Below are 11422 nucleotides of genomic sequence, written 5' to 3'. Positions count from 1 at the left end.
AGAGGGCACTCGACTTCTTTTTTGACTTTTGTCACTCATGTAGAAAATATTCAAAAAATAACTGAGCTTTCATAAAGAAAGCAGAACTTCTTCACCTGGATAGTTTGCAAATTTATCAACCAAGGTGTCGTATCTGAAATTCGCAGTTCTCAGGTCTAGCTCAACGTACACCATGAAATTGATCATCTGACCTGGTTATGATGTTTGTACGGTGTCATAAGGAGTTTTAAATAAAATACTTTCTCCTACCCTTTTTGGTAAGTTTGCTTGTGTTCTCTTTTAATTTGCTAACGAAAATCTTAAATATACACTATTTTCTTTAATTTAGCCTCTCGCTAGCGGAGTGCTGGATCCGCTGTAAACAAACAGACGAATCGAAACCACAACAAACTCCTTTCCGGCCCTGTTTGTTCTTTTCAGCCATATTGATTTCTCGGTACGATGATCAGTGTTTCAATTTTATAATATTTTTGGCGAAATTTCGGTATAATGAATGGAGCATGCCTACCACGAGATTTTGTGATCGTTGCTGAGAAGATTTAGTGAGATTCTGTGTCACTTTGGTGAAAATACGTTCGGATTTGTTTGGATTGTCATTCAGCTATGTAGCTGAGCTAAACACGTTGGAAACCGTTGATATTTCTGATTCGGTTAAAAAAATTGATGAAAACGCTTACAGGACAAAGTGACAATATTTCAGATTGAATGTGGCATCTTGACTTAGAATAATTTTTTCATTCTGTGAAATAGGTTGCAGCGTAAACAACTTATGTAAAGATTTTTTTAGAGCGGATTCATGTATATAACGATATGCGTGACCATATGAAGTATGTTTACTAGCACTTCTAAATTAAGCTGCTGAGCCGTTAGTCTTAACGAAATTATGCCTTAGAAAATCGTCTTAGGAAAAACACATATAGATCGAACATTGACGATATCTTTTGACCATTCACACTTCGAATAGTTTGATTTCCATATATTGCCAGTACGATCACTTCTGGGGCAATGTGTAGATTTATCTCCGATAAATGTATTTGACATATGGTTCTTGGGAAAACTTGGAATTCCATTGAGTCAACTTAGTTAGAACGTAGTTTCTGCCATACGTTCATAGACTGTCATCAGTGATGTGTTAATAGGTGTCTTTGTTGCTTTCTGGTATTGGTGTCGATATCTGAACTGTGACCTGGATTTTAATAGTTAAAATGGCCGACACAGCCAAGAAGGCAGTGAAAAAAGCACCGGCCCAAGCGGCCTCTGCGCCCAAAAAAGAACCGAAAAAGGCTCCAGCTCTTGTTGAGTCGGAGGTCCGGCACCTGCGCCCTACGCCGAGGGTACGCCTACATGCAAAGGCCGTCTTTACCGGGTTCCGGCGTGGACAGAGAAATCAGCGCGAGCACACCGCTCTCCTTAAAATAGATGGTGAGATACTTCTGATTTATATTGAAAACGCTTGTTTGCTCATAAAATAAATTAGAGCACTATAGATTTTTAATGTTACTATCTACTAATATCGTCAGCGAATCTAGTCAAACCGTGGCCAATTAAGGAGTTAGCTTCAAGTCTGTGGATGAAACTTCAACTTGCTTACTAGATCTGCGGTCTGTATCGACTTCTGGCCTAAAATCAGTTGTGATTTTTTAGCAACTCACGTCTTTTGCGAAACGTCGACTGAATTAAAGCCAAGTGAGCAAAAGCTTTCTCTTATTGAGCTGCATCGTTCGTTTGTAGCGTTGTTTACGATCAATTGACTACGTCACTATTATCCGATTTTTGTTGTAGGTTGCCTTCGTCGCCAGGCTGCCCAATACTATGTCGGCAAGCGTTGCGTGTACCTTTACCGAGCTAAAAATTCTAAACGTGTTCCTGGCAAGTCAAGAGATCAGCAGACGAAGGTTCGTGCCATCTGGGGTCGGGTATACCGTACTCACGGTAATTCTGGAGTCGTTCGCGCGAAGTTCCGTGTTAATCTGCCCGCGAAGGCCATGGGGAATCGCGTTAGGATCATGATGTACCCATCCAACATATAAACAATAAACGACGAGCGCAATTTTCTTGTGCAGGCGTCGCCGTTGGCTCGGTATTCTAATTTGTGTTGTTTTTTCGCTCGAGGGCTTAACCCGTAGGCGCTCAGCATAAGATAATTCATCTGAATGAAATATAATGAGAATTACTATTCGGAGGAGCTATGAGTGTTCAATTTAGGGCTGTTGTTTTATGTTGTTCGGTAGCGTTAACTAACGTTAATCATATAATTGTACGCACTAATATTAATTTTTACGTTCTCTTTGAATAGTCGTTTCCCGCAGTCGTAGCACAGCAAAGGGCCTTCGAAAATTAGTTATTCCTTTAAACATCGATCGACTCGATAATCTGACTCATGAGCCAAAAGAGCTATTGACAAGATGAAATTCTAAATAAAAAAGAAAGATATTTTTCCTTTAAACTTTTCATGAGGAGTTCTTTTTGTTAAAGACTTGAGGTTTGGTTGTTGTTGGTATATTTGAAATACTAATTCAGATGTATTATGATAGAGAAGTATGATAGAAACGAACGGATGAGCAATAAGCATAAGGCTTGGGTTAGAGCTGGCTGAGATCATTGTAGATATTCCACTACCAAAAAATGTGCTTTTCTCAAATGTAGTAAGTACAGACTTCAAACTTGCATTCAAATTGTAATTTATGAAAATATGATTTTTTTACACGTGTTGTGGGTATATGCAAAATAGATAATATGAAAGAAATTAACGATCTTGCAAATAAAAAAGACTAAGAAACTGGTTAATTTTGCTTACATATGGTTGAATCAAGTATTCGTTAATACCAAAAAAGACAACATTAGCTGAGAGTGGGATTACGTAGGTTGGAACGTTATTGAAAGAGATTCATTGGAACACATTCACCCAATGCGGTAGTTATGTAAGCAAATTGTCTCGCTGAAATAATTAGATATGTTGTTAAGATGTAACGAAGGTGCTGATAAACATTGATGGAAAGAATAATTAGGTAACTGTCTTTCGTCCGCAAATTAAGGGTAAGTCTTAATGGCAGTGGTCATGTCACGACTCGATTAGTTTAGACGTAATGAAACAGCTGTCCCGATCAAACTATTGCGGCGTAGGCCACAGTATGTTGCACCTATAGATTATATATAAGGGACTTATATCTTGGCAGATTCTTGACTCTGAGAATACTAAACCGTAACAAACGTTAACTGATAATAGACTTGTTTTAAATGAAGTAAAGGCTAAATCGAAAGCCTACCACAATGGCGCGACATTGCCTGTGTTGTACAATGAAAGCAATTCTTATTGGACTAGCTGTCGTATGTGCAGGTAAGTTCCAGAAAACCAATATATCATATACGGTTGCTTGATTCTTGGGCCGTAATACTATAAAAAAAAACTGTTTCTCTCTTAGGCATGCACAAGGGAGAAACATTTTGAAATGCAAGGTACTTTCCAACCCCCCATTGCAGTTCTTTTCTTAACCAAAAAAAAACCGTATTATAGTGAAATTTCGCAGCGGTTTTAGGTCCTGGTGCTAACTGTGCTTTCAGTGTTTGGCTATTTCAATTTTTGCTTCCTGACAATTGCTAAGTGTCTTATAAAGATGCTACTGTTTCTGGATTTTAGCACCGCAACAAGATACTTTGCAAGTGAATGATATTGCGCGAATGCCAAGCGTTTACCAACCACAACAACCCTATGTGGACCCGTATATGCAACCAGTTTATGTTCAGCCGCAACCCCCGCCATCTCTCGCGCCTGCGCCTATCGCAGGACCATTAACATTGCTTAGCCGGTTTTTTGGTGTAAGACGGAGAAGATGAATTCGGCATTTTGAAATAAATAACCACTCAAGTCATTCTTCCGTTCTTGTGTTCTGATGTCATTATGTGCACCTAATACCAGGCTATTATGTTTTTCTTATAGAGAGGTACCTCCGTCGGTGACCTCTTACATAAGAGGCATTTTCACTTGTTTGTATAATGTCAGTCTTATAAGCAGGTAGCTGTCTTAAAAAAATTATTTTGTTAAAGAGAAACGTGTGTAAAAATATCAATAGGTCTGCTAGTTTGTTCAAAGCTCATTCACCATTGCACGTGCCAGATAAATTATTAAAATATACATCTAGAACGTATAATAAATAAGACATCGCAGTTATATCGAATTATAACCGAATATCATCGAATTATAACAGATTCTAGATTTCGTGCTTTACATAAAAAGGGATAAATTTTCTTTTTAAGATATTTTATGGTAAAATAATTATATTTTTTTTATAAATGCGAGCCATTTATAAAACTAATTGTCTATTTGTATTTAATGTCAAGCTTACTTTATCTATTTCATACTTACAACGCATACAACGCAGCAAATCATAAGATTTAAAATGATATTCAAATTAAGGACAGAGCTTAAGTTGATAACTAAACCCACGCACGATTAGACATACGAAACATAAAAAGTCTGACTTCCACTTCGGAATCGCATGCGCTGCGTGTATATTGTTTTTGGAAAAACAACTATAGTAAAAGCTAACTAAGGTTGTAGGCAAGCATAGAAAATCGAAGAGAGGCATAGGTTCGACTTTTCGGGTGTAACAGGTTCAACGTAACTGTAACATTTACCAAATCGTTCGAAATAAAGTTATATACAACTGGAATTCAAAAACGAAATATAGATACATATACATGTATATTGCTTTTTGAAATAGAAGGTGCTTACACTGACAAAGTGAAAGAAAAAGAGACAGAAACAAACAAAAACTTATACGTCTATCCTGCCTGGTGAATCTTCAGGGCAATGAGAAGGCAAAACTTCAACCATCACTCCCTTTAAATATATGGACGTTTTCTTTATACCTACTTAATGACAAAAGTTTTTCTTTTCAGGACCTGTGCATATTATTATGATTATTATTATATCTAGTATATGTACACGGTAAAGGTCGTGAGACAGGACGGCCCTACATGGATATTGGCCGTCTGTGAAGCTTCATCGTAGTTTTAACCGACCCTTGCACATTGTAAGGCGTGTTGCTTCAGTGTAACCCATATCTGAGCTCCCCACTTTCCCTGCCCCATCTAAATGTATGCACCCATAAAATACGTCGTGGTTATAGCACATTCATTCGTGTTTTGGTTCAACGCGTATACAGCCCTACACACTTTCGGGTAAGCTACCTTTATCGTCGCTGCAAGACGGCCAGGGAACTGGCGTGGCACAGTCGAAAAGTCTGTCGCTTGATGGTGTCAGCACCAGTTCTTTGCAGTCTGGTCGACTGAGAGTTTCGTCGTCCAATGTGAGTAGTCGCATCAGATCCTTAACACCCCCGTTCTCTACTTTCTCGTGAGGATTTAGTTCCGTCTTCTCCTTTTCCTCTCATAGTTCTGCTGTTTTATATCTACGGAATACTGGGCCTTGAAGCACCTTTCGTTGCCTTTATGCGGTCGTGGTCTGTTGATTCACACTCGCCGCTATACGAGCGTATAACTGTGCGGCCGCCCTCGCTTTACCTCTTATCCTCCTTCTATATCAATCCTTCTTCTGTTTTCCCCGTCCGTTGACTCTTTCGTTGGCCATGTTTTCCGCTATGGCCACAAGCATCTTCCCGACATGCCCTGTATGTACAAACTGTCTGGGCGGCTCGAAGTAGAGTACGACATTCGTTGAGAGCTGCGGCCTGTTCAAGTAGGCGGCCACGCTTTCGATCTACACCGAACTTCGTGGGAGTCTTTTGCACCCAGTTGTTGCGGGATGTTCCGATGTTGTGGCGTAATCAATTCAGCTAGAGATACGGCTCAGCGCGGATGTCATCAGCCATTTTGTCAATGTTTACTTTGTTTTTCGTTACAGACATAATATGAATGAAACCGTTCCTGCTGCCTATTTCGATCATATAATTTTTTATCTGTTATATTTTGCTGATATTTTAGCCGAGTGTCTTGTCATATTTACGCCTTTTTATTTGAACTATATCTAATGCAGAATCAACAACGCTTTCGCTATGAACAAAGGTGATTTCGTGTCTTGAATAATACTGACATGTCTGGGCAGGTTCGGTTCTTTGAAGCTACTAAATGATTCATTAAAACATTTTTGCCTAGTCATATTCCATTGGATTTAGATATGGCAGTGTAACATCACTTACTATTTATACCAGAAATGATAACTGTGATTTTCGTAATCGTTGAACGTACATGAAATTTATTATTCATATGTTTCTTCAATGCTATTCTGGAATTTGAACGTTTTCCTCAGGTAGGCGTTAAATATGTAATTAAGAACCAATCGATAGAGTGTGTTGATCCCAGCTCAACCATTGGACTTCAAGGCCACTCCGTCGAACTGCGTTCGTCGAAGCCAGACAGAGGCATCCTGATCCCATCCTGGCCCCTGCTCACTTAACAGTGTGCTCGACCACATAAATCACCGTGAGCCCTCCTTTAGTCCCAATTCGGCCCCTTGGCCTCCTCAGAACCTCCAAAGAAGCCCTCTGCATCCTACTGTGGAGCAGACAGCACCTCCCCGGACGGCGTCAAGAGGTTAGTCGAATTGGGGAGCAGAAAATCTAATCAGTACGGACGAAAGAGCAAAGAAACAAGCCAAAGAAGGCTGCTTCAGTAAATGAGTCGCTTTGTCTGTTATTGTATGGCTATTTGCCTGTCCGACTGTGCGTCCGTGTCTAGTTTTGCGTTTGCTTATAGTGGTGATGTGATCGAATCGTTGTAAGTTGCTTTCTCCGACGGGTTGATGCTTGACCACCTACTGCTAAATCAGACGGTGCCGGCAGTACAAGAAGACTACAAAGGAGGGGCAGAAAAAAAATTGTGTCGGTCAGGCTTGACTAAAATATCATCGGGCGCTCGCTTTTTCGAAAAGAAGACAACAGAAAGGATATCAATAAAGATGACGATTGACGACGAGACATTTTCTTGACAGAACAGTATAAAAAGTAGCGTTACTATGAAAGAAATAGTGGCAAATTCTCTTTGGTTCATATTTACAATAATTTGTCATAGAGTTTACACATCCTAATTTCATAATAACATAATTCACATCATAATAACATAATTCACGCGACGAATTTATTAATGGAGGAATTAATCTATAGGTGCTGACTTCGGATAACGCCAAATCTTGGTCATCAGATTCCACAAGCCACCCTGTTGGAGCCATCAGTACTAAATACAATATATGTATGGCTCCTTAATCTAAAAGTGTTTGAACATTAATAAATTTAAATAAAAAATAATTTGTTAGAGTTCTATAATATGCATCAGTTTATCGAGCAATTCTTGCTGCCGCTATGGAGCAAGGCAGTCATGCTTGCTATAATGATAATACGTTGCTGGAGAACCCCTTGTAGTTTTGGTGTCCTTTTTAAGTGATTTATACGTTTTTACATCAGCTAGACTTATACCGTTGCACCTACAATTCTCGGAAAACACCTCCACGCTTTTGCGGCGTCATGATGTGCAATTGACGCAGCGAAGTACTAATTTGAAGTAGAGCATGATGTTGGCCTCTGCCTCTACCACTGTTCTGCTATATCTCGTTATATTATGATGTTCTTATGATAATTATGGCGTGTTAGCATGGCTGCTAAGCGCGCGAATCTCCGTACATGTAATCTTCATTACGATACATCTCCCGTGATATTTTCTACGTCAGCCGACAGCAATCCGATCTTAAAATGCAGATCCGTTCACCGTGTCTTCTCGCTGTTGGTGTAATACAACGACTTCAGCTTCCACTTCCGACCCGACGAAATGGAATCGTCAACTCTGACTAGCAAAGTGGGGCCTGCCTTCTTACGGCGGCACAGGGGACGCTTTTAGATTTGCAGTGTTCGTTCGTTTCTCCAATGTCCTGTTCCATCCTGTGGGTTATAAGTTACAAGGAAGGCCGCTATTCTGAAATAGGAACTGGCTACGGCCGGTTGTGATGATTCCATTGCCGGACAGAGACAGCATCGTTCGCTTGGTTAGTCCACTGATTCTCAATTCATTCATACGAGTCATTCATACTTTGGAATTGCTAATTAACTCGGTTATGAACAAGCCCATGGCCTCTCTCATCTCCCTATCTCGAAGTGAAAGAGAGAACTGCGGCGAAACCTCTGAATGAGACGCGGCATCAATGATAATTTAGACCGTGAGGGGTAGCCGGATAGAGGTTTCTCAAAACGACAGTGAAGTCTTTAAGGAATCGCAAGCGTCCTGCGAGAGTTGTCACAGGCAGAGAAAGCATAGGAAACGGACCAAATCCGAAACTGGCGAAGGGAGGTTTAGACGGAGTAGGAAAACACAGTTCTCACAATGAAGACATCACGGGATCTCGCGAATTAACTCTCGAAACGAAGCTGACCCTGTGAATGTAGCAGGGTTAAATGCATTTTCTTCAACCCTATTAAAGCGCATTCCGTTCATTTTCAAAAACGAAACAGTTAGATTCAGCGACCTTTTTAGAATGTGCGTCGTGTTAACGTTAACTTCTTAATAAATAGAATGTATCTCCTAGAGCTTCGTAACGCGCGACATGAAGTACGTCCGTGTTGTGAGACAGGGTTCATTATATATGTAAGTAATGAATTCAAAGAAAATGTGTGAAAGATTTGAATTTCAATTTATTATATAGGAATCAGTCAAGAATAGTACGAACTTAACGACTATAAATCAGGTACATTACAAATATCACGTACGCATCTCCTTTTATCTTGGTACTATATAGTTATTTTTTTCCTCCTTACAGTGTCATAATTAAGAGTACGATATTGTTTAAAGAGGGCGCTTTCCTTCTTGTTCGTTTGGTTTGTTGCCATTTTTGCCACAGAGCAATCAAGCGCTACCAAAAACCAAATTAGAATGCGTTTAAATGTGCTCCTAGTTCATAAGCTGATCGTATCTTAATAATAATAATAATAAGTCATTCAATCGTTCAGCCGATGCAAAAAAAGAAGATTAAAAAATTCATTAAAACTTCAAAATGTTAGTTTGTTTGGTTCCGATGAGACAACTGTTGAAGATTTAGTATTTTTGGTTGCTATTATATCTGCTGAAGTCGATATATTAAAACAACAGCAATTGTCTGGTATTTTTTTTGGAATGAAAACGATTTGATGATGTCAGATATCAGTCAATTTATATTAACGATTATGATATGCAAGCATCTACAGAAATTCTGAAAACCACGTAGTGGTATTAAAGAAACATCTTGCGGCAAGACAATATTTAAAAGTGTTAGATCTTACGCTTAAGGAATATTTTTTCTAATTATCTACTACGATACGTTCCTCAGAGAATAATCGCTATAACTATCCAGTTATTTTTTTTTTAATATTTACTCAGTGACTTTGAGTTAATGTGCTTCCAATGGCAATTATTCCGACTCTACCAAAAAGTCGAAACAGGCGGAGCCAAAATTCCTTCCACGAAACAGAAGCCAAGTAAAAGTCACACAGGTGTCGCCACTTGCCTGAGGACTCCGCTCGTAGGTAAGCTTTTGTCGTGCCTACTTAAGCCTGCAAACCACATGCTGCAGCTGCGAGCTTCATCCTGCAACGTTAGTTGTAAATGAAACAGCACACACGAGTCAAGGAGCATATGGGAGGCGTGCTTGGGGGGTAGCACATGATGATGGCCTGAGTAGTAGCGCAGGCTACGAAGAGCAGGAGAGGGCTTCAACTGCCGTCGGGTGGGCAACGGAGGAGAGAAGAGGCGGACCATATGTTCTCATTATGCCCCATTTCAATATAGTCCTGGAAAATTCGGACTGAGTTTCAGCACTACAAGTATTTGTTACGAAGAACTTACCTTAAAGGACAGTTGCACTTTTATGCCGTTTTAAAGCGCAAGGCTCTGTTTTGCTAAAGACTATGAATGTGAAATTAGGATAAAAGATTCTCAGTAGTTGACTGCTATCTACGTCGAACATTGGGATGCTTAGTGCAGCACTGTTCGAACAATGGCATCAAAATGAAGCTGTAAAATCTGAACCCACCTATCACAATGGCAGAAATCAGCGAACAGGAACTCTACCTTATGAGAAAAACCATCTATAAAACAAAACGAATCATAGGAAAATCGCGAATTGGTTTTTCAAGCTGAGCTTGACAGAGCGTATTCGTACATGAAATTCTCCACCACATATGTAAATATATCTGTGATCATTTGACGGCTAAAACTCTGAGTTCCCATCGAATATGTATAACAAATCTTTGGGAAGTTTGTAGTGTTGAACCTAGCAGTATTTTAGGTATGAACCGATCCTAAAGAAATGAAATAAATATTATGACAATATTATTACGTTTAAGCAGATGCCATTTTAGTCGCACAGTAAGTAGCATCGAAATAAACATAAGGGCAAAAAAGTGTATTGCCCCGAAGGTATATGACAAACAAGTCTGTTGCAGGAAAGCATTCCCCTGGAGAATACTACCAACATTTTATGCAAATACACAAATTCCCACAGAGCTTCATACTATAAAAAACGATCTGGTTTCAGTCAGTCTAACAAGTTAATACGTCTCGTAGCAACTAGTGTGTATTTAGAATGAAACATTTTCTAAATTCTGAAATAAAAAAGCACATTAACTGAATGCTTTTTTTTGGTATTTTATGTTGGTTGTACAAATAGTTTGGGGTGCCAATTCTTTCAAATTATACGCAATGCATACGTTCACACGCCGATAGTTGGGGTTTTTCTGAAATTTTGATCAGGTAACATCGTGCGTATGTCGTCGATAAACCTGTGAACATTGGAAATGGATCCCGCTCAGATTCACTGAACTTTATGACAAGCGGAAGGAAAAAGTTTCTTATTTGCTTAATCACGCTTACGGCCCGTTATCTTTGACTATAAATTTGGATGTATTCTTTGATTTGTATGTAGGGACAACTTATATATTATTCCTGGAGACGCCTGGTTCTCAGTACGAAAAGAAAAGCGTTAACACAAGGATCTGAACCAAAACCTTATGTTTAATGTGCAAACACTTTACAAACTGCGCTAGCACGGGGATGAGGACCAAGTCCTGCTCATCCACAGTCAGTGTCTACCACAAGATGACAGCTAAGGTGTGCGCTTAGAGCAAAGCGAGTCCTTCCCACTACGAGCTATAAAACGGATTCATCTATTTAGAATCTACCTTGAAGTACGTTAATTTGCAAATATAACATTCAGAAGGTTTTTAGTAAAAGATCAAACTATAATTCTTTTATTAATCTTTGTTTATGATTGATTCATGTATGCTAGCAACCTGCTTACTAACATATTAATGTCATTTTAGTTACCATACGTTGATTTTCTCGCTGTAATATGCACGAGCGTTTTTGTTTTTCACCCGTGCTAAGATTGTATAAAGTGATCTTTTTTGTTCCAAATCTACACAGTATCAATTGGAAATCAGCATTC

The 11422-nt window shown here is 39.3% G+C and overlaps 1 protein-coding gene and 1 long non-coding RNA gene across 2 annotated transcripts; both read left to right on the top strand.

Moving 5' to 3' along the window:
* The first annotated feature begins 328 nt into the window (after positions 1–328).
* On the top strand, positions 329–2089 carry RpL35A (ribosomal protein L35A). The gene is made up of 3 exons (XM_022838765.2): positions 329–436; positions 1201–1422; positions 1783–2089. The coding sequence occupies exons 2-3, from the start codon at positions 1206–1208 to the stop codon at positions 2028–2030; spliced, it is 465 nt and encodes a 154-aa protein (XP_022694500.1). The 5' UTR covers positions 329–436; positions 1201–1205; the 3' UTR covers positions 2031–2089.
* Positions 2090–3130: 1041 nt separating this feature from the next.
* LOC111263581 (uncharacterized) lies at positions 3131–3875 on the top strand. The gene is made up of 2 exons (XR_002682306.2): positions 3131–3337; positions 3638–3875. It is a non-coding gene; the product is annotated as an uncharacterized LOC111263581 (long non-coding RNA).
* Positions 3876–11422: the final 7547 nt, after the last annotated feature.

Source organism: Varroa jacobsoni, unplaced genomic scaffold, assembly GCF_002532875.2.
Source record: "Varroa jacobsoni isolate VJ856 unplaced genomic scaffold, vjacob_1.0 scaffold_774, whole genome shotgun sequence".
Taxonomy (NCBI): Eukaryota; Metazoa; Arthropoda; class Arachnida; order Mesostigmata; family Varroidae; genus Varroa; species Varroa jacobsoni.
This window is presented reverse-complemented; position numbering and strand designations above follow the sequence as displayed.

Coding starts and splice junctions, on each gene's coding strand:
- RpL35A (XM_022838765.2), top strand. CDS start 1,206: ATGGCCGACACAGCCAAGAAGGCAGTGAAAAAAGCACCGGCCCAAGCG. Junction 1,423..1,782: donor CGCTCTCCTTAAAATAGATG/GTGAGATACTTC, acceptor TTTTTGTTGTAG/GTTGCCTTCGTCGCCAGGCT.